Source organism: Calypte anna, chromosome 3 (assembly GCF_003957555.1).
Source record: "Calypte anna isolate BGI_N300 chromosome 3, bCalAnn1_v1.p, whole genome shotgun sequence".
NCBI classification, from domain to species: domain Eukaryota; kingdom Metazoa; phylum Chordata; class Aves; order Apodiformes; family Trochilidae; genus Calypte; species Calypte anna.
In genome coordinates this window covers 72344155-72367583 of record NC_044246.1, presented here as the reverse complement: position 1 = coordinate 72367583, position 23429 = coordinate 72344155, and the positions used below count along the sequence as shown (strand labels likewise).

Genomic DNA, 23429 nt, shown 5'->3' with positions numbered 1-23429 from the left:
AACAGGGTTATTTAAACTACATGCATATAACTGACATAGTTTGGATCATTGAATCTACCTGTCCCAAGCTTGCTGTTTACTGCAAATATTCATCATGAACTAGAACCCAAGTTAGTTTGCAGCCTGTAGAAGCATTCTGTGGGCAATGACCAGGACCCTTCTTTACATTAACCAAGGTCCAGAGGTTCACCAGGCTCTGCAGTTGGAGCATTTTTTATGAGCCTGACTTCCCAAGCACTGTGCTACATCTGATTTTTTGAATCCTCTCTAAATTCCCAAATCAATTTTTACAGTCTTTGGACAACTTTGTCAAGGGGATTTAACTCCTGAGGTAGAAGCACACAAGCTCCTGTGTGCATGAGCAAAGGCAAAGAGATGCTGGGTCAACTCTACATGAGTTCATTCCACCCTAAGGAGTCAAACAGTACTTTGCTAATGAGAGCAGGACAGAGCCTGCAATGACTCTTTAAGAGAATTGTTGATACAGCTGATTTGCACCTTTTAGTTCAGTCTCCCTGATAAATGTGATACAGAGTGGGTTTTACTACAAATGGACCGAAATCACAGAATTCTTGGGAAGAAAACATTAGAACTACGTTTTTATGAAATACCTTCCTTTTTTCCCCCCTTTTGTTAGTAAAAAGAATCATTTGCTAGTATAACTCATATCTGTTATGACCAACAAAACATGATGTTATGATTTAAAAATACATGTTGATTTGTGTTCAATTTTCTAATCACACAAAGAAATGAGCTACCAGTGGGTTTATAGACCATCTTCTACCCTTGCACACTACACAACACTACTCCTTTAAACTGGAATTATCACAGGATGCTTTTCCTTACCTTCTGCAACAGCCATGGAAAGGGGTGCTTCATCCAATACAGAAAGGCAAGATACAGTATATTTTAACATCTGTTGTCTTCAGAACAACTCTATTTGGGACTACTGGAAAAAGGCAAACAGCCTTTGCAAGTTGTATTTGTCAAGGCAACTTATTCACTGTTCTTTTTACTTGTTCACAGGAATTTTAACATTTCCAGTTTCTTAATATTATGTAACAAAATATATTGTATAAATCTACTGTTCCAGTAGATTTAACACAGACATTTTACCCTATAGCAGCTTTCCAGTAGCTGAAGGGGATCTACAAGAAAGCTGGGGTAGGGCTTTTTGCACAGGTATGTAGTGAGAAGGCAAAGGTTTAAAACTGGACGAGGGGAAATGTAGGTTAGACATTAGGGAGAAATTCCTCCCTGTGAGGGTGGCCAGGCACTGGAACAGATGGCCCAGGAAAGGTGTGGCTGCCCCCTCCCTGGAAGTCTTCAATGCCAGGCTGGATGGGGATTTAAGCAACTTGATCTAGTGGGAGGTGTCCCTGCCCAGGCAGGGGGGTTGGTACTCCATGATCTTTAAGGTCCCTTCCAACCTTATTCATTCTGTGATCATCATTTGCGGTGTCATTGCTGCACTATCCTTAGCATGTGTGATGCTTTGAAGGCATAAAGATGACTTGATTCTTATTCCCAGGGGACAACAGTTTCTGGTCCCAAGGCTGGGATATGCAACTGCTTACAAAGAGCTCTGCTTCTGCAAAACCTCCCTAATTTTTAAGACAAATTCTGGTTAGGAGGTGCAGCCTCCTTAGTCATTGAATATTGCTTGAATTTATAACAACACATAAGAAATTATTGGGCTGGAGAGGGAAGAAGAAGAAGAAAGAAAGGAAAGAAGAAGAAAGAAAACTACTGGTTTTATTTTAGCCAGTCTGCTTTTCACTTGCTAAACTACATAAGCTCTCTTCTACCAGCTTGGTTTTTCTCTTCAAAGGAGTCCAAAAACCAGCCAAAGTAAAGAAAATTACATCAGGACAAGGACGTGTCCTTTTCAGTAAAATATTTCCCACTTCATCTCTCACCTTCCCCACAGCCAAGAAAGAGGCATCATCAGAAGTACACCCCTGCCCCAGGGGACATAGAACCAACAATGCACTTGTTTCCTATGAGACAAAGAACTTTTGTTTGCAATCCAGGAAGGAGGAAAAGGGGTTTGGATATATTCAGCCTGTTCAAATGAGTTTGTTATGTGATTTAATTTTTTTTTTTTTAAGTCCTAAGCACTACCCATCATGTAGCTGCACCCTTCTCTGAATTGCCATGTTCTATCCACATAGGCTGTTTCATCTGGACTGGGAGTAAAACATCACTTCTAATGCAGAGCTCAAAACCACTGCCCAGAGCAAGGAATTCTTCATCCACTGGTCTGAGAGTCTCTCATCATTGTGTTATTTACGTGAAATCAACTACTTGGAGCAGCTTTTATAAAACCTGCAAAAAAATACAGAATTGCTTTACTTACAAAATCTGGTTCTGTTATGATCCAAAAGCCAGGTAAGCATTTCAGGCATATGATCCTCACACGGAGATACATTCCTGTAACAGCACTTCTTAGTATTTTTGTCTCCATCATTATAACATTTTCACTCATTTAGAAACTGACCCTGCTTTGAGCAGGCAGCTTCATCGGATGGCCTGCAGTGGTCACCACCTTAATAAGTCTATATTTCTATAATTTATCCTATTGAAATGTTCTGCATGTATTCTTTTTATTAAAAGAAACAAGTAATCAGAAAACTCAAACAGATTTACACCAAATAGTTCCTGGAGTTATGAGGATATATATTTCTGCTTTGGTACATATTTTATTGCATGGAGAACATTTCATATTTTTCTAATGTATTGTTTTCTTGTTTTCTACTGTATTTTGGTTCATGGTGCAATCTGTTCAGTTGCTAGTATTTAACACTCAGCTACTAAAAATATTGTACAATTTTAACTATGAATTCCTGTTTTAGTTGCTGAATCCCAGACTTGTACCTTCTCCTTCCTGTTTTATCAAACTAGTGGCTCTAAAAGCTGTTCCAACTAACACTTGTGCTGAAGTTATAACACCTGCAGAAGGAGCTGCTATTTTCTACATAGAAAATCCTTCATAACATCAGAACAGATTCAGATGATAAACAACATCAACTCCAACAGAAGCCAATGTCCTCTCCTTTGGATATGTGTGGTATAAAGATATTTTACATCTATTTACACAGACTAGCAAGTATGTCTCACCTCAGTATGACATTTTGTACAATGCAAAACTGACCAAACCACAAGACATAGTGATGTAATATTCAACACTGGCTTTAAGTTCACAGAAGCAGGACTGCTGACAATGCAGGTCAAACTACCCAATCATTTACCTGCACATTTTGATATTGCACAAGCTTTTGAAGAGTGAATAAGTGGGTTATATAAGTCAGATGCAGGCTGATCCAAAGGTGCTTAGTCAGAATAAATTTTAGAATTAAAACAGAGTGCCAGAAAACAGAGCAAAACCAGATTCTGACACTTCTGACTGCTTGAGGGTTTATGCTAAACTTCTATTCCTGTCTGTATTGGAATTCTGTGCAATTGAGTAGATGGCACAGTATCTATTTTCTGAGATGTTCAGTGGAAATACAGTATTGGTTGTATAACAAATTGCAAGAATCAAAAGACAGAAGGGCAGCTACCACCTGCATGTCTCCATGTATCACAGCCAGGGCTGCTACTACAATTGCCCCTTATAATTTCCCAATACCTCCCATTATGATACTTTTACCATGCTTGCAGCTACCCAGTTTTGAGGTTTGAACTGGATTTCCTACATTGAATATCATTTTTACCTCATGTAGTGCTGCATGGAAAGGTTAATCAAGAACAGCTTAATCATTCCATGGCTAAGATTAAGGAAAAGCATAAACTTCAGCATAATAGAGAAAGAAGAAAAAGTTAAGGTTGGACAGACAACATGAAATTTAAGTATTTGGGAAAAAAAGAAAAAAAAAAAAGAAAAGTCATTACTACATTTGTAGAGTCAAGCTGTGAGGTTGGGAAATGCCAGAATTAGAGAAGGTGCAGAAGAGTAGGTGTGCTGTTTCACATCAGACTTTCACAATAATGGTAGACAACAGCAACATGGCTTTGTAAATACAGTTTCAAAATCTCCCACTGAAAACCACTAAGATCCAGGCTTCCAAGAAACCAATGTTAATGAAACTGGGGATATTCTGCACTGAATAAGTCTCCTGAAATTCAGGCTAGCCAGCTACTTAGTATTAAATTTACAATGGCAAGAGTAAAAGTAAAGGCAAATATTCATGTCCAGAAAACAAAAATAAATTCCATACAAGTTGGGGGGTTTTATTATTTAGAAGTAAATTAAAACATGACATTTCCATCTAGAAGCCACTGGCACATGCTGTGGTAAATTCAAACATGGAGAGGTCGTTTTAGCTTTCAGATTTCTCCTAAATTCAACTTCTTCCTCTTGCACTGGAGCTTTGTAAAAGCTCTGATACACGTCTGTTTAAGGCAGCTGCTGGAGTTCAAGCTTATCAGCAGATGGTGCTTCAAAGACATCATCTTCAACACTTTCTTCTATTGGCTTCATTTTTGTCGAAGTTCTCAGGTAGGGAGATGTCCGGCCTGGGCCTGCCACAGTTACAAAGAAATTATCAATTAATTGAACACCACATACCTACTGCATACACCTACTTGTGACAAAGCATACTGTCCTAGTTCACTTGTAAGAGGATATTTGTAAGCAAGGGTTTCTTTGTTATTTGCCCACAGGCATCAGGAAATCCTGGACGTGGGACAGCCACGATGCCCTGAACCAGCAACACATCCGAGATTCAAGCCCCATTGCCGCCACCACAGACACCATATCCCCAAATTCTCTGCAAATTCTGACTGCACGAGGTGCCCAGCCCTGTCTCTCTGGTGATCCTTTTCTCACCATTACACTCACCCACATGAGTTCATCTCCACAGACAGTGATATGAATTCTTAAGCACAAGAAGTATGTACAATGGCACACTCTCCTTGAAAAAAATTCCATGGTGCACTGAGCAAATCTCAGGTGGGCACCTGATCACAGCAATAACTGCATTAAAAGCATGATAATGTACAACTTAAGGAAAACACAATACACCCAGAAAACCAGAACAAACAAAAACCCAAACAAAAAACCCAAACAGAACCCACAGATGAAGGCCACAACTTTTGACTGATAGTGACTTCATTGCTCTAAGATAATCTTTTAGAATAGCATCGACTCAAAACCTGCAAACAATACAGCCAGAGCTGGTAAGACATTAAATGGAATCTTTGTGTAAGTCACCACTGCAAATGACCTCTGTTGTAACTAAATTTTCAGCATGGGGGTTAAAACACAGAGCTCCTTTGATATCAGCCAAACAGGTTTATTTCCCATTGTTTACTCTGAAATTGCTTCTGCACTTGGACATTTTTTTCTCTTGGTACTCTCTTCTAGAGTTAAACCACCATAAGGGTACAAGGTTGGAAACAGCTAGCATAGGGTTAGGGAAACCTTTGAAATAGCATTTTAGAAGAAAACAGCAAGAGGCAGTGGTCCTGTCTGATAGATCATCTGTATACAAGCTAAAAATTCAAGTTTTCTAGTTCTTTTGAAAACATACTGGTAGCTATAACATACTCTTATTGCAGGGCTATTCTTATTACTTAAAAAAAAGTTTCAGATATACAGTAAAGTGGTCTGCTAAGGAAGCTTCTTTATCAGGAAGGACTCCCTTGTGCTGCATATGTTCCACATGGAGAACAAAAAGCAGATAAAGGCAAGACCAGTGAGTTATCATATGACTGCATTTTAAAGTCACATTCACAAACTCTTCAGATTTTGCTTTTCAGAACTTTTTATGTTAAAAATGTATTAGTATTTTCTTTTGACATGCAAAAGCTACTTTTAACTGCCATGATAAAGGGTTACTCAAACACATTTTTAAATAGTGGAATTGTTAAGCACTTCTTTTCACACAGAGGGGTTTTGATTGTCTAAGCAAGTGAGGACCATATAACGTAATTGTCTTAATCCAAGGTTTGTGGGTACAGTTAGAAATAAAATTGATTTTGCTGATGGACACCAGCAAATTATACTCAAAGGTGAAAGAGTGCCTGAAAATCCTGAATTACAGTTTTAGCTTTTTTTGTGTGTGTGGTTCTGGTTTTTTTTTTTAAATAATAATAATTTTTGTATTAGTATAGTTTATCACCATTTTTTAGAATTATTTACCTCAGTTTAAAAGTGCCTAGCTCTCTCCAGAAATCAGAGTAAGAAGCCATAAGGTCTGTCCATCAGGATCCAATATAAGGTCTAATACTGTCAAGTTGTTTGGTTTGAAGACATGCCCTCACTTTCCTAAAATACAAAAACCTTGTCTAGTGATGTCTCTCATCCAATGTTAAGCAGATGTTTAAGAGACTGAAACAGACCTTGAACCTAGGCCTTCCATACACCACTTTTTTACTCTCTCTTGAGGACCTAAGCCCGAATACCTATTAAAATGGCATTTCCCAGGAATCCCAGTCTTGTTTTTTACCACAAGCTGGGTATAACATAGGAAGAACACATAATGTGACATATATCTCACAATGCATATAAGATACATATATTCCTTCCTAGCTTAGAAGTTTGCAAACACAGATTCACAGATTGGCAAATTGGAATGATTTAAACCAAGCAGCATAGAAAAAAAAACAACTGTATCACCAAAGTGTATGAATGACTATCAAGCAACAGTATTACTGAGTAGAAATTAACACTGAAATGTTTTTTAAAGGACTGAGAGACAGGCAAAGCTACCTTTGTCATCAGGTTGAACTTTTTCTCCCTAACTCAATTTTGGAAAAAGACATACATCAGTTTCAGTTACTAACAAAATACATACAGGAGGATCATGGATGTCAAGCACAAGTATCCCATGATAAACAAATCCCATTTTAATACCTTTTTGAGGATGCTTGCTGAGTTAATGTGATGTTATCAACAGAAAACATCATGCTGCAAACGACTTGCTCCATAAGCATTATAGAACTCTTGTTGGTTATTTCCTTAATATAAAAGCAAACAGTTAGTTGGGTTCCTTAGTTAGTTAAATTGAAAACAGTTTTGTTAGTAGTCATAGTTTGGGACCTACCAATCAGTATTTCACTACTAGACATTAAGAAAAAAGCTTTATATCAATTTCTTGTGGTTTGTAGCACAGATAGAAGCATAATTTTAAAAGATCACTGGATTACAAAAAAAAAAAATGCTCAGTTTTTCAAGAATATAGGAATTAGGAGAATAAAACTTATTTGTATTATAGCAGTCAAATATGATTTTTGTAATAGGAAGCTTTTGTTCATTCAACAGCTGATCACCTAGCAATGACAAGATAGTACTCCTGTATATCTCCTGTACAGATAAGTTTCTTATTCATTTCTTCTCCTAATTAAAAAACAAAGAACAAAATCACAAAGCTTTGTAAGTTCCTTATGTTCCCCACTAAATCTTCTGAGGGTTTTTGGATTTTGTTTGTTTGTTTTTAAATAAACAGTGTATGACTGCAGAGGGAGTCAGATCCAAGGCAACAGGGGACGATAAACCTCAGCAGGTACCTCATACCATATTAAAAAATAGACCAAAAAAGAAAAAAAAAAAAAGACTGAGTGCTATATTGAGAGCACCTTGGAGTAGGAGAAGCATTTGAAAACAGAACAGTAGTAAGATATATGTCAGCTTTCTTTCTCAGTTTTCCCTGTTATCTGAGAAAAAGTACATACATAGCCACAATCCACATCGAATACAATTTTTTAAGCAGAGCTCACCTTAGTAGCAAACCCCTCATTGGCAATGACAGTACACAGGAATAACTAACAAGCTATGTCAGAAAAAAAAATTTAAAAATGAAGCATTACATTTAAGTGAGATAAATAACCTTTCATTAAGAATCTTTCTGAACCTTTCTGGGAAGTTAGAGCTTTAGTGTAAATCCAAATGAAAAGAAGAAATAAATGACAGTATTTCCTGAGGTGTACGATACACTGTTGCATGGGTAACACCCTGCTTCTCAAAAAGCAAGTCCAGAACATAAATGACATCTAAACCTTCCCCTCTTTTGTGGGAAGTACACCCCATACACCATATGGTACACAAACCAAGGCAAAGTAAAACAGAGAAAAATGTATTTATCACGTATGTGTGAAGCATGAATGCTTCTTGGGTATTAATGTAATTACAGCTGAACATGTCATGCATTTAGATTACTTTCTCCCAAAGCTGCAATACAGGTGTAAGCATTTTGCTGCTAAGCCTGAAAGAGAATTTTAGTTCGAGCTAATTGAACAAAAGAGTTTTACAATTTCTTTCAGTCTTCTGAGTGTGCAAATTTGTCCAAGGGCTCTCTGAGAGAGAGAGGCTTCAATTCCATGGAGCTTTGCAGTGAATGGGTGAAAAGCCAGTTGGGAGCTTATGGGTAAAGACTGGAGAACAGACCAACACAGAAGACTTGGTGGCAGGTATCTGGTACGGGCTGCCTGATCAAGAAGAGCAAGGACATGGAAGCCTTCTTTAGACAAGTGGATGAAGCCTCCTGGTCGCAGGCCTTGGTGCTTGAAGGGAAGATTTAACCACCCCAGTATCTGGTGGAAAGGCAACAGGGCTGGGAGCAAGAAGTCCAGGAGGATTTCTGGAGAGCATAGCAGACAATTTCTTCACACAAGTGATCGCTGAACCAACTAGGGGAGGTGCTCTGCTGGACCTGTCACTGATGAACAAGGAAAAACTCATCAGGGAGCCGAAGGCTGATGGTAACATTGGCTGAAGTGCCACCATGAGCTGGTGAAATTTAAGCTACTCAGAAGTGTGCAAGATAAACAGTAGAGTTACAACCCTGGACCTGAGGACAGGGGACTGTGGCTTGCTCAGGGTACTACTTGGCAGGAACCCACGGGACGTGTCCTGCAAAGCTACCCAAGGACAGATGCTTGATCTTCAAAGACACCTTCCTCAAAACTCAAGGACAGTCCATACCAGTGTACAGAAAGTTGAGTAAGCATGGTAGAAGGCCAGTACAGATGAAAAGCAAAGTCCTGACAGAGCTGAAATGCACACACACAAAATGAAACCAAGAATGAGCTGCTTGTGAGGGGAGTACAGAAACACGGTCCAAGCATGCAGGGATGGAATTAGGAAAGCCAAAGCTCAGATGGACCTGGATGTAGGGAAGGGCAACAAGAAAGGACTCTACATATACATTGGCAACAAAAGGAAGGGCAGAAAAACTGCAAGGCCATGGCTCAGTGTGGCACAGGGATATGAAGAAGGCAGATACTCAGTACTCTTTATGGTTCAATTTTTTACCTTACGTATTTATCTTGAGGCCTCACAAGTCTCCAAGTTTAGTGGTACAGACTGGGAGAGTGATACCTGACTTACAGAAAAGCTGGACTGAATTAGGGACCACTTAATTCAACAGGGCAAACACAAGTCTGTGGACCCACATGGGCTGCATACAAGGGTGCTGAGGGTTGGCTGATGCAATTGCAAGACCCCACTCCATCAGCCTGGAAATGTCATGGGAGACCAGGGGGAAATACATAAAGGCTTTCATGGCCATGAAAGATCATGGAACCCGCCTTCCTGGAAGCCATGCCCAAGCACATGAAGAACAGGAAGGTGACTGGGAACAGCCAGCATGGATGTGCCATGGCATGACCTTCTGTGGTGAGATGCCAGCCCCTGTGGATGAACAGAGTACAGTGAATGGTGCTTATTTGAACTGCAGCCTGGCCCTCCATAGCCTGCCACAGAATCCTTCCAGCCAAATGGGTGAGACAATGAACTGGATACATGGACATTGGGTGAAAAATAAATTGGACTGCTGAGGTCACAGTGTGGTGAACAGCAGCAGAAATCCTAGAGGGCAGGTGGTTACCAGCAGTGTCCCTCAAGGGCCAGCACCACGGCGTGTACTGTCAATATATTAATGACCTGGATGATGGGAGGGAGTCCATTCCACCCAGGTTCATAGACAGCAGCCAAGGAGTGAGGGAAATTGTTGACAGGCCAGAGGGGAGGGCAGCTTGTCAGAACTGGGCCTTCAGAGGCTGGAGAAAGGAGCTGACAGAAATCACATGAAGTTCAACAAAGACAAATTCCTGCACCTGGGACATGACCAACCTACACAGCAGTACAGCCTGTGCATCAACAACTTGGAAAGCAGCTTTGCAGAAACAGACCAGGGGTTCCTGGTGGACATAAACCAGAACATAAGTCAGGAGAGCACCCCTGCAGTGAAGAAAGCCATCCATACATCGGACCACAACAGAAAGAGCATAGTCAGCAGGTCAAGAAGAGAGATTAATCCCTTCTATCTGGCACTTGTGAGACAGGATCTGGAGTGCTGTGTCCAGTTTGGGCTTCCCCATACAGGAAAGACACAGACATACAGGAGCAAGTGCAGTGGAGAGCAACCAAGATGGTCAGAGGGTTGGAGCATGTGAGGTACAGGGAGAGGCTGCAAGAACCCTGTGTGTGTTCAGCCTTATGAACAGAAGGTTCTTTGGTATCCTACTGTTGTCTTCAGCTACCTGATGGAAGGGTATGAAGAAAACAGAGCCAGACTCTTCTCAGAGGCATGCAGTAAAGAACAAAGGACAACAGTCATGAGTTGCAACAAGGGAAATTTTTTTCACTGTGAGGATGAAACAGGCTGGGCAGAGAGGCTGTGGAATCTTTCACCTCAGAAATATTCAGAGCTTAAATGCACAGGGCCCTGAGCAACCTGCTCTGGCTGACCCTGCCTTGAACATGGAGTTGGACCAGACAGTCTCCAGAGGTTCCTTCCAACCTCAACTGTTCTGTGATTCTAGATGTCCATTCAGGAAACAGAGGAGAAATAAAGAAAATAACACCAGAATTTTCAAGCTATATCCCAGCTGTCACCCTTGACATTCTAATAGGGTGAAACACTATTAGGGCTTTTGCTTCCATCTATCTGGGCATGAAGACTGTACCAATGTTAAGGAGTGAAAACACAGAGGTCCTCCAAGTCTGAAGGAGTTTCTGGATGAGAACTGTGAGGAACACAATGGAAAACAGATAATGAAACAGGCAAGTGCTTACTTTAAAGCTCTTTTATCTTCTTAACAGAGTTTAACCATAATAACTGGTAGTGTTTGGTTTCTTTTTCCTCATATATTTGTATATATATATTTAATTACTAAAAGTAGTATTTTCCAAATAAAAATAAATAATTCTATATGATCATTTTGAATTCTGTTAAACTAACTACTTATGCCAAATAAGAAAATAGAGAATTTTCTGGGTTTTTTCATGTTTAAAAGCTGCTTTCAGAGTCCCAATTATTGTTACAGTTAAGATTCAGGACAATTAAAAGTAAAATATAACAATAGCCTAGAAAGAATAATTTAGAAAGTTTCTATTAAGGAATAAATTCCAAGAGTAGAGTCGAAAAGGTCCGACACAATTATTCCCTTCCTTTCACCTGTTCTCTCCACTGCTCCTCTTATAAAAACCACAGGGAAGGAGAGCCTGACAGAATAGAGATTTTTCCAAGTTGTATGAAAATACTTGTTGCACAGCACATTTCTCCTGACTGTGCCAATATAAACTGTTTCAGGAGGAAACTCGGAGCACCAAGTTGCTGAGGTAACAACTTGGCTTTGGGTTTTTAATTTCTACAAGCATCAGCCAGAGACAAAAGGAGATACTTCTGTGGCAGGTGCTGTATACTCACAGTTTTGCCCCATTGCTAAAAAAATCCCATGTTGTGTCTCCTCACTAACATGCCAAAAATTAGTACAATCCATGATGGGTTTTTTGATAGCATCTACACAAGATAGCTTCAGTTAGCATACAAAACCTTTTGCATCTTATGAATTCCTTCCATCTAGCTGCTGCGCAGACAGCAGCCAAAACCCTGCAGTCTGCTGCCACTGAAGGAGGAAACAGGAGCTCTGCAACCACTTCTAATGATCAAGCTGCATTCAGAATCGACGTCGTGTTTTTTGAACACTCACGAAGAGAGGATGCAGAGGAAGTCCCACGAAGAAATATCTGCAAGCCATCCTCACTGTCACTGGTACTGGCCATGCTGTTTCTCATCTGCATCACAGAGAGCTGTGAGCAAAGACTAGGTTGTCGATCAATCTTTTTGGAAGCCTAAAAAAAAAAATAGTAACAAAAAACCCCCTCATTTTTTTGAAAAGGCATACAAGTAAATTGAAATACAAATGGAAAATAATTCCTCTGTAGTAGATGCTCTGGTCTCAGCTATGACTATTCATGAATCAAGAAACTGGTTAAAGCAGAAGATTCTATGCTGTCTAAGTTGATTTAAATCATCAAAATAGAAGATGCCAGTAATATATTGGATTTGGAACATTAATTAACATGAGACTTCATGCTTGGTATTCAGTTTCAATCCCGTTTTGCATTAGACTTTTAATGTATTTTCCTACAGAAAGGATGTTTTTTATTATCTGATAATTCATTATTTAGGTATGATGCTCTGCAATTAAATACAGCCTTTATGATGAGTCTGGTACTCCATGCTAAACAGAGCAGCATGCTATAAATTGCTAAACACTGCATATATCTGAATAAAAATGTGTTCACTTCCCTGGCTATTCATTTCATCATAATAAAACAGTGAATGTCATTCCTTCCTCATGGATAGCATTTGGCTCTTGATTTTAGTGAAGATAGATTAATTACATCACATGAACATTATCCTCTGCCTGTCAAATGGTCTTAGGAGCTTCCATTTGCTTTGAGTAGTCTTCCTGAGAACCCCCTGTACTGTTATATTTATCTAAGCCATACATTGTACCTTTCTCAGTACAACTGCAGGTCAGAATTTTACTTTAGGTGTATGTGAGAGGTAGCAATCCAGGACAAAAGCATAATGGATTACTCCACTTTACTGAATTTCACAAGTCTGGGAGTAGCATCCCATTTCACATGGAGAGGAATGGCTGTTTTCCTAACAGCAGTGAAAATGTCCTTAGGTAGAAGAAAATCACAAGTTTCTCTACAAATAAATGGATACTTCTCTGTTTTCCAACACATAATGAATTTATATTCTCATCTTCTTACTATCATCTTGATTATGAGTAATCTATACTGAATTTGTCTCTGCTGTTCTCTTATATGTACCCTGTGTACAGGAGTCAGCTAAAATGCATTAAAGGCAGTCATGTGTTTGACAATAAAGCCTGTGAGGAGTGATGCCTGCATAGGGTACAGGCAATGGGCAGGAGAATTTACTTGACAGTTCTTGTCTTACATTATGTAGGGAAGGCCTTGTGCAACAGGATTTTCATTTCAGGAAGAATAAAAAGGGACTATGAATTTCCCATAAGCTCACTCTTAATTTCTCTAACATACATTTTCAAAAGTTACTTTGGTAAAACAGTTACAACAATCTAGTGATTGTTATCAATAAAAATAAAAACTTGGCAATTTTAGTAGTTCGGGGGTTTTTTTAATACTTGGAAGGTATGAAAAGGACCTTTCACTTAAAAGCAACCAATTGCAGCATTACAATGAGTACTTCATTATACCTCCATTTCAAGAAATATTTTATTTTACTATTTATTTTACTAGTTTTGAAGGTCTACAGTGCCAGAATTCAGCAGCACAAGCATACTGCAGATGACTTTGTATATGAGGTATGACAGCCTAATGCTGTCATCCCTGTGTAAAAAAAGAAAATGAGGCAAGGAGAGAGGAAAGAAAAGATAGAATCATAGAATCATAGAATCATAGAATCATAGAATCATAGAATCATAGAATTGGCTGGGTTGGAAGGGACCTCAGAGATCATCGAGTCCAACCCTTTTACCACCGTTGCGGTTGCTAGACCATGGCACTGAGTGCCACATCCAGTCTCTATGAAAATATGAAAATAAATAGAAGAGAGAAAAAAGATAGAGAAAACAGGAAAAAAAAAAAAGATGTGAAAGAAGAAAGAGGAAAAAAGTAAAAATGCAAGGTAAGAAGGAATATGGAGAACAGCAGTCTCCCAGGAGAGGCAGGCTGAATGCAATCCTTAGCACACACAGGAGGAAAGTAGCTACATGTTCTTTTCAGATGCCTCCAAAAATTACTCAAAAAATTACATCCTTACCCCTGTAAGGGGGGGGATGCTTGTGTTTTGTTTTGTTTGGGGGTTTTTGTTGTTTTTTTTTAATTATTACACAAAATTCCTGATCTGAAATAGCTTTGAGCATTTGACTGCAAGACAGTGTAATCATCTATTTCATTGACCAGAACACAGAATAAACAGTCATTTACTGCTATTGAATTTCTTCTCCAACTATCCTCACTCTTTCTACACCCAGTAGAAAATTGAGTAAACTTACTATGTCTAATTAGCCATAAAAACATGACAAGTTAAGGCTGTTGAAGTCTGCTATATAGAAGCAGTGGCAGTCATTCCTTTTGGATAATTGTCCAGTAAATTCATATTGTTGCAGAAGCAACTATTTAACCTATATATGAGATATTTATGGGCAATCTGATGAGAATTTCTGCTCTGAGCTGCTGAGAGTTAAATCAATACACACAGAATACAAAAATACTGTTTTATGAAGTTATTAGGCTTTCCATTAATGAAAATTCTTCACATAAATATAGGAGAACCCCTACAGCCACTACATAAATAAAGAAAAGCCACCAGCAGCTGAGTTACTGTCCAAATCTTGAAAAACCACATAATTAAGTAAGGAGGCAAAGCGAAAAAAAACCCAAGATAATCAATATATCCATGACTACACCAGACCACTTACTGTGACATGTAAAACACACCCCTTCTATATGCAAATAAGGAGTTATATTCAGATCACTGAATATTTTATATGTATTTATATGTATTCCATGCCTCCTTCCACTTCCATATTGTATCAACTCAATATTCCTTCTTCACAGCTCTCAAACACATGTTGAAATCATTCTTCTTGACAATCAGTATTATGCAGTTGCTTGATCCCAGCAAGCAGAATCTTTAAGAAAAAACCCTGAGGCTTCTTTGTTAAAAGGCACCTTTTGTTAATGAGAAAGGAGAAGTAGTATTTTAGCTACTGGCCATCTCATCTACTAGTTGGCTAGAAGGATTTGCACTAGCTGATCAGTTCTGCATCTCTGTTATTCTTCTTTCTTGCACATTTCTGTGCTATCTTGAACAGATATTGCTTCTGACAGAAAGGTTGTACTGACTCATACTCTGGCACTAAAAGGCAATGAGTATGAATACAGCAACTGACAGCAGCACATTACACAAGGTGCTTTAAGAGGATTTAAAAATGAAGTAACAATGCATTTGTTTGGTGGAGGAAAATTCCCAAATGCACCTTCAGTTGCTTACCTTGTCATTTAAGGTTGGGTCATTCAATGAATAAAGTTTGTTTGTAATATCTTTGCCAATAAGATACTTAAAGATCTCATAAAGAAATGGCTCAGATTCCAGAAAATAGGTCAGCCTTTCCCTGGACCAGCACAGGAACTTGCAGTTATCATCTGCGATAATGGTGACCTGAGAAAATACATGCTCAGAATTAGCACATCTTAAAATTGCTAAAATGTTAAACCACATTTAAAAACACCTTAAAACAAACTATACCGTTTTATTGTGCCTCCAGTTAAAATAACTCTTAAAGACATAATGGTTTTTGCCATTTCTTAGAATGTGGTGTTTACAAATGTAAAACATCTTGGATATTTATTGTCCTAATACATTTTTAACTGATCAGCATGGCCAGTTTGTTTTTCATAGAACATGGAGAGAGATAATAGGGGGGAAAATCCTTCGAAAGTTCACAAAATGAAAAAGCACTTCTGTTAGAGAAGACTTACATATAGTCAGTCCTCATTGCTGACAGTACTCACATCCCAACAGACACACATGCTACTTGGGTTTATTTTATGTCGCTGTCACCAAATAGGAACCACATCCAAAAGTCTCCAAAGAGTTTTTTTAATTATTCCTTTCAAAAGTTTCACCTTCTTCTCTTCACTGTCAGCCCTATGGATCCCACAAGTACCACCTGCTAACACCTGAGCTAAGGCTTCATTTGCTCATTTACTGATAAGCCAGCTATGGATAACTTCAGAGGAGGTTGCAGCCTCTCCAGGGAAGATGGACCTGCTGGGTTCATCCCCTGTGCCAGCAGAGGCCAATGGCACACTGCAACCTGCACTGCTTGGTGATACCCAGAGGCATGTTTGCAAAGGAAAGTCCACCCTCCATGAAGAAATCAGGAGCTCTGCTATTTCAAATTAACAAGCTCCTGAAAAAAAAATTAAAATATATATAAAGTTGAAGAAATAATGTGAAACTGTCACGTATCCGTGGATTTCAGCTTCACAGAGGGTAATACCAGCACACAGAGGACCAATGTTCCAGAGTTGCCAGCAGATGGGGTCCTTTAGATTGAACTCCTGAAGTCTTTCAATAGAAACACTGAGAGCATTTATATGGCAGTAACAAGCAGAGCTCACCAGTGAAGGACATACACTGCATCAGTTTACAATTTTTTAAAGCAGGCAGAAGTTGAGGCATGAGCCTGAGCCTTTTCCATTTCCAAAATCTTTCCCTTCACCCACGCCCCAAAAAATCCTTACAAAAGGGAGAGGCTGTGCCATGTAGACAGCTGTGCTGCAGGATGTCTCACTGCTGCCCAATGAATGCATGTGGACAACTCTCTCCTTGACATTACACATAATATTTCAGTGGAATATATGACATCCATCAATTATTTTAGTGTTTACATTGCTCTCCATCCCCTTCTGCACAGGTATCTGTACCCAATCAGCCACTGGTTGGTCATTGCTATATGTACATAGTAAAAGAATATCAAATAAGAGGCAGCAAAAAAGCCATTTCAGTACTATGTTAAAACAGCTTCCCTAACAGTATGTTTTCCCCACAAGTTACAGTATAAGACATCCTTTAATGCAGCTGGAGACAAATACCCTTACTGCCCTCCATGCAAGTATTTTTATTCAAATATTCAAACCAACATCATGTCTTTCAGCTTATGCTGCTTTCACAACTTTCAAAGTGAGAGAAGCATTAATACATTTAGATAAACACCAATTTCAAACAACTACTGTCTGAATTTTTGGTCCATCATTTTACTAATACCAAATGTTATAACTAATTTTCCTTTTGTTTTTGAACCAGTGATGAGATTGCTCGCATCATCTCTTTTCCACTAAAGCTCTCTCTTGAATTATTTGTCCCGAATAATCTCTTAACACAAACCAAACTTGCAAATGGTAAAAGAGAACAGAATAGCAAAAAACCCAAACTTGCAAACAGCAAAAGAGAACAGCAAAAGCCAGTGAACATCATCATAATACTGCTTTGCAGCTTTTGATTTTAAAAGTTAGTTTTGATATGGTCCATCACAAAGCACCAGGACTGGAAACCTAGCAAAATTATGTAGGCCAAATGGTTCACTACTGATCAAATTTATACCCTGGTTTTTTATGATCTTGTTCATTCATACGCAGTGACATTTAAACCAAAGTGTACCTGGAATTTCTCACCCCTGTTCATCTGTGTTGATCGAAATTCAGGAGAATCTATAAAGGCACAGGGGTAAATATTATGCAGAAAATGCCCTCGATAAGACACCTTCATTCTGGAAATAAAAATGTATGAAACAGTATTTTAAAGTCATGGAGGTTGATTAAATTAATCTAAATTTGGATAAGATATTGACAATGGTAAAGCAGCAGGTTACAGGCAAGAATATGTTCATCATCTGGAATTTCAGCCCCAAAGCTACCCTATCTTCTGCCTAAACCTGCACCAGTTCCAAGCAGAACTGGCTTCCAGCCATTTTGAGCTGCTGGACATGATGTACATCCTCAAAACTTTGCTATTCACGTGAAGAAAGGGCTGAAGGGTTATCCCACACAGCCAGATCAGTATGGGGCTTCCTTCAGGTACCTAGCTTTGCAGTAGCAAGCAGCTAATGACTTCAGTGAAAAATGATGAAACCTGACATCACCATTCCCATCAACAGAGAAGAGTTAAAATACTGGCCAGAACTTAGCAAGAGCTTCAGGATGACAGCCAGGCTGGGGGCATTTACTTTACCCCTTCCCTCCTGGGTGCTCTCAGCCTCTGGGCAGTGCCTCTGTCCCTCGCCCCTCTCCACTTGCAAGTGCTTGGGCAATGAATGAATGAATGAATGAATGAATTCCAATAGTCCTGTTGTTTTAAAGTCTGCTGGAGGAATACTTTTTCCTTCCCTAGTGCACAGTATTTTTTAACCTTAAAACCTAAGAATGCACTGATGATGTCTTAGATATCTAAGACTCAAACAAATCTCTTGACCTTAAAGATACTGGCAGTATAGAAACATCATTCCCACTAAAACCCACACAGCTGCACACACAAGTGGAGAAATACTACGCTTCCAGGAAGATATATAAATGTCATTTGACAACAGCATCACAAGGTAGTCTATGGCTATAGATTATTATTCCACAGACCATAACATACTACAAGTAGTAGTATGTTATTTAGTTATATATATAGTACAAATAATATCATTTTAAAAATCAAACCCCCCAACAACTTTCAAATCTATTCAACCATCACACAAAACATAACAGTGTCCACAAGATTTACAGAACCTACTTCCCCTTCAGCAAGATGCTTAGCCTATCATCAACTGATGTTTTATCTTCTGCAGCATAGGCTTGACCTGTCTTTAAAGTCTGAATGTTGCAGAATTGTCCAGTTAATCTTCGGAAGAGCTCCGGAGACACGTGGAGAGGTTCAAACATTCTCTTGTAGAGGCTGCTAAGCTCCTTCTCTATTTTGATCTAGAATGCAAAAACAAAAGACATCAGTAAACACAGAGGCATATGCTAAAACTGGGTAAGACTGCATGCATGCTTTAGTTGCTACATTTGAGGAACATCTTTATGCTTAGGCAAGGAAACAGCTGGTAAACATCTATCCACAAATATTGCCTACGATAGGGTGACCAAAACTTCATCTAAAATGAGCCAGGCTGGCACACTGCTGCTTTACGATGCTGTTCCAGTGAAGTGACACATTAAATCAGTCACAAGGAGTCTTTTGAAATGCTTGCTGAAGTGGCAGCAAATAGGACTTGGGCAGGAAAAAAAAATTTTAAAAATGAGGTTGCCTGAACATTTTCATACCACATGCACACCTTGTTCTGGCCATCTCAGGCTCTCCTGGGAGACCCTTTCATCCCTGAGCTTCTTGGCTTACTTGCAGTAGAAAAGCAGTTTCTATGTACTATGAACCCTGAAAAACAAACCCATTATATTGAAAACACATGTGATGAGGGAGGGAAAAAACCCAACATTGCCAGCTGAACTTCCCACATCTAGGAACATCCCACCCAAACCCAGGCAGCAACAATGAGAGAAAGTATGCTGGATAAAATCCCAAGCCTGGAAGCCTTTCCTGAATGAAGGCAGCAGGGAATGAGACAATGTCCCAGCCTCCCCGAAAGCAGAAGCAGCCTGAACAAAGCCTGCATACTTGCTGGGAGGAAAACAAATTGGGACAATAAGACTCAGATAATGAAAAGATAAAAGTTCCAAGTTTACACAATTTCATAATTTTTTTTTTTTAATTCTCTATTAAAAAGAGGGAAGAAGAGCTGGCAGCAGCACAGGGGTCACTTTTCAGCTGACAATAGCCATCAGTGGGAACCAAGAAATTTCTGGTGATCTTGTGGCTAGAGGAGGTGGGGAATCCAGAACGACCATAGGAGGCCCCAAGCTGTCTGAGGCCCATGAGGGCTAAAAATGTCAGCATTCACACCCCAGAAGATCATTTTAGGGTGCAAATATTATTCTCTAGCCCCTAAAAGAAGTATGCATTCCACATCAAAACTCCTCCCTGAAATGTTTTCAGTAGAATTACTTGTGTGTGAGAAACTGTAAATCACAGAATCATAGAATTGGCTGGGCTGGAAGGGACCTCAGAGATCATCGAGTCCAACCCTTGAACCACTGTTGCGGTTGCTAGACCATGGCACTGAGTGCCACATCCAGTCTCTTTTGAAATATCTCCAGACACGGAGAATCCACTACTTCCCTGGGCAGCCCATTCCAATGTCTGATCACCCTCTCCAGAAAGAAATTCTTTCTAATCTCCAACCTAAACTTCCCCTGGCACAACTTGAGACCCTGCCCAGGCTGAGAGTTGCCTGGGAAAAGAGCCCAACCCCCTCCTGGCTCCAACCTCCTTTCAGGGAGTTGGAGAGAGTGATGAGGTCTCCCCTGAGCCTCCTCTTCTCCAGCCTCAACACCCCCAGCTCCCTCAGCCTCTCCTCACAGGGCTTGTGCTGGATCCCTTCACAGCCTCCTTGCTCTTCTCTGGACCTGCTCCAGCACCTCAATCTCCTTCCTGAACTGAGGGGCCCAGAACTGGACACAGTACTCGAGGTGTGGCCTCACCAGGGCTGAGCACAGGGGCAGAATCCCTTCCCTGGACCTGCTGGCCACGCTGTTCCTGAGCCAGCCCAGGATGCCATTGGCCTTCTTGGCCACCTGGGCACACTGCTGGCTCCTGTTCAGCTTCCTGGCAATCCAGACTCCCAGGTCCCTTTCTGCCACTCTGTGCCCAGCCTGGAGCTCCCCATGGGGTTGTTGTGGCCAAAGTGCAGGACAACTGTAAATCAAGAATAATGAAAAGTTTTTTGAAAACTGAGAAAGTTTCCTCATCACATTTAAAGTTTATTTAAATATAGAACAAACTGAACTGAAGCAGAAATGTTCTAGATGTGTGGGACTATATTTGGGAGTATTTCACACACAGTTTCAGGCACTGATGTGATCTATCTCCCATTTGGGCCACTGAATGCCACAAGAATCACTCTGGAGGTAACAATCCAGTGGGCAGTGATGGGGAGATAATCTGACAGAAAAAAGATACAGTTTTTTTAAACAGTTGCTAAGGAGGAAGATATAATGGTGCTTATATGACCTTGCTATTATCATTTCATGACTTCTCAGCCTTTATAGTTGCACAAAAGTTTAATAAAGAATATCCCAAACTTGTAGACTGCACTTTTTCCCCAGATGGCCTAAACCCATGAAAAATAAAAGTTTATAAAGCACAAGGACTTTTATGCATTTAATTAATTTAAATAAAGAAATGCTGCCTGACCCAGGAACAGGAAGGTAGGCAAGATTAAGGATAAAGTCACTGAGTGCCAGAATAGCTGAGGTTGGCAGGGATGGCTGAAGTTCACCTGGTTCAGCCTCCCTGATCAAGCAGGGTCACATAGAGGTAGGTTGTCCAGTACCATGTTCAGATGGTTTTTTAATATCCCTGAGAAAGGAGATTTCATAACCTCTCTGGGCAACAAGTATCAGTGCTCCATCACCCTTACAGTATGATTGTTCAAAGAAAATCAAGAGTGGTCTCACAGAGATATCAGCCAGCTTTCTCAGCACTCCCAGGTGTGTGCCAACAGGGCTCATGGACTTACACATGCCCAGTATGTCAGGTTTAGCCTGGTTTCACACTCACTGTCAGGACAAAGTCTCTTGTGTCGGAAATCACCTCAAAATGCTTGATTTCAAAATATATTCCATGTACCCGAGAAGTCAGATGAGAATTGGTTTTGCCCACCAGTTCTCCAGGAACTCCCTCATTTGTAACAGCCATACCAATGGAATTGGCACCTCCTGCAATTCTTTCTCTTTTTCTACAACTCAAAGCAATCAATTCCTTTCTCTGATGAACATATAAATAGCTCCCACAACTCATAGAATCATAGAATTGGCTGGGTTGCAAGGGACCTCAGAGATCATCAAGTCCAACCCTTGAACCACTACTGCTGCAGTTACCAGACCATGGCACTGAGTGCCACATCCAGTCTCTTTTGAAATATCTCCAGACACGGAGAATCCACTACTTCCCTGGGCAGCCCATTCCAATGTCTGATCACCCTCTCCATAAAGAAATTCTTTCTAATATCTAACCTAAACTTCCCCTGGCACAACTTAAGTCCATGCCCTCTTGTCTTGTTGAAAGTCATCTGGGAAAAGAGACCAACCCCCGCCTGGCTACACCCTCCTTTCAGGGAGTTGTATAGAGCGATGAGGTCTCCCCTGAGTTGCCTCTTCTTTAGGCTGAACAGCCCCAGCTCCCTCAGCCTCTCCTCATAGGGTCTGTGCTCGAGTCCCTTCACCAGCCTGGTTGCCCTCCTTTGGACCTGCTCCAGGACCTTGATATCCTTCCTGAACTGAGGGGCCCAGAACTGGACACAGGACTCAAGCTGTGGCCTCAGCAGTGCTGAGTACAGGGGCAGAATCACTTCCTTGGACCTGCTGGCCACACTGTTCCTGATACAGGCCAGGATGCCATTGGCCTTCTTGGCCACCTGGGCAAACTGCTGGCTCATGTTCAGCTTCCTGCCAATCCAGACTCCCAGGTCCCTTTCATGAATTCAAATTAATGAATACAGACTTGAGGACAGGATTTGGCCTGGAGTGCTAATGCAGTCCCTTAACTAACACATAACTCAGGTTTCATGATCTTCCTCTCATGTACAATACTTAAGAGAAAGCAGGTATAACCACTTTCTTAAAAGATTGATGGGTTTGGACACTGTAGATATATTTTAGATGGTCTCCCTCCTAACAGATTATTCACCCTTCACAAGTGCAGCTGATTGCATCTCCAGTCATGCTTGTGGGTCATATTCCAAATGAAGCATACAAGTAGGTGTAATGTTTTGTTCAGCAGTAGTTGAAATATTCTGGGATGCTGCCAGAGCCCAGAGTCAGAGCTCTGTAGAAACAGCAAAAAGACTTCTTCAGCTTCCACTCAGACGAAAAAAGTCAGATCTGTAAAGCTTCAAGGAGTCAAAACCATAGAAATAATCTTCTGGTCAGAAGAGAAACACGCTGCTATTTTTCATGCTCCATTTATTAAAATAAATATTTAACAACTGAACATATCAATTATTCATTTTGTAATATGACTACTTGTAATTATTCTCCCATTCCTTTCTTTTCTTAAAAATGTGATTTGTGATGACAACTAAATAAAATTGATTTCGAGATGGGCAACGCAATAGCTGCAGACAGAAAAATCTCACTTAAAATTAGTTCCTAAGATTTCCTAAGATTAATTCCTAAGAATTTGGGATGTGGCTGCCTGAACAGTTTCCACACTTGGGGGGAAAGTATTTAGGTAGGTTCTAACAAGAACCAAATACTCAACTTCTTTATGCCAACTAACCTGGATGGTTCCTCTATTCCTCAGTGTTCTTCATCCTGTCCCACCGAAAACTGTTACGTAACTCAACTATTATTGACTCTTATAAGCTCTGCCCAAATTATGTGCCTTGAATAAAATTTCTAAAGGAAAAAATTAAGACTTGCCCTACACTAAGTTATTTTTCAGGTCTTTCTCAAAAAAAGATCTTTATCATCTCATACACAGATAGTGAGCTAAGAACTTAGCTTGAAAAGGAACTACTGTTAAATTCTGTAG

The 23429-nt window shown here is 40.0% G+C and overlaps 1 protein-coding gene across 1 annotated transcript in view; it reads right to left on the bottom strand.

The window, feature by feature from the left end:
• Window positions 1-1732: 1732 nt before the first annotated feature.
• The window catches only part of BVES (blood vessel epicardial substance), a 32834-nt gene continuing 11137 nt past the window's right edge, over window positions 1733-23429 (bottom strand). The window contains exons 4-8 of the mRNA XM_030446932.1: window positions 18573-18760; window positions 17457-17565; window positions 15285-15452; window positions 11938-12079; window positions 1733-4524 (exon numbers count right to left, since the gene is read on the bottom strand). Of these exons, the coding sequence (XP_030302792.1) occupies window positions 4400-4524; window positions 11938-12079; window positions 15285-15452; window positions 17457-17565; window positions 18573-18760 (732 nt within the window). The 3' untranslated portion in view covers window positions 1733-4399. The remainder of the gene's footprint in view (window positions 4525-11937; window positions 12080-15284; window positions 15453-17456; window positions 17566-18572; window positions 18761-23429) is intronic.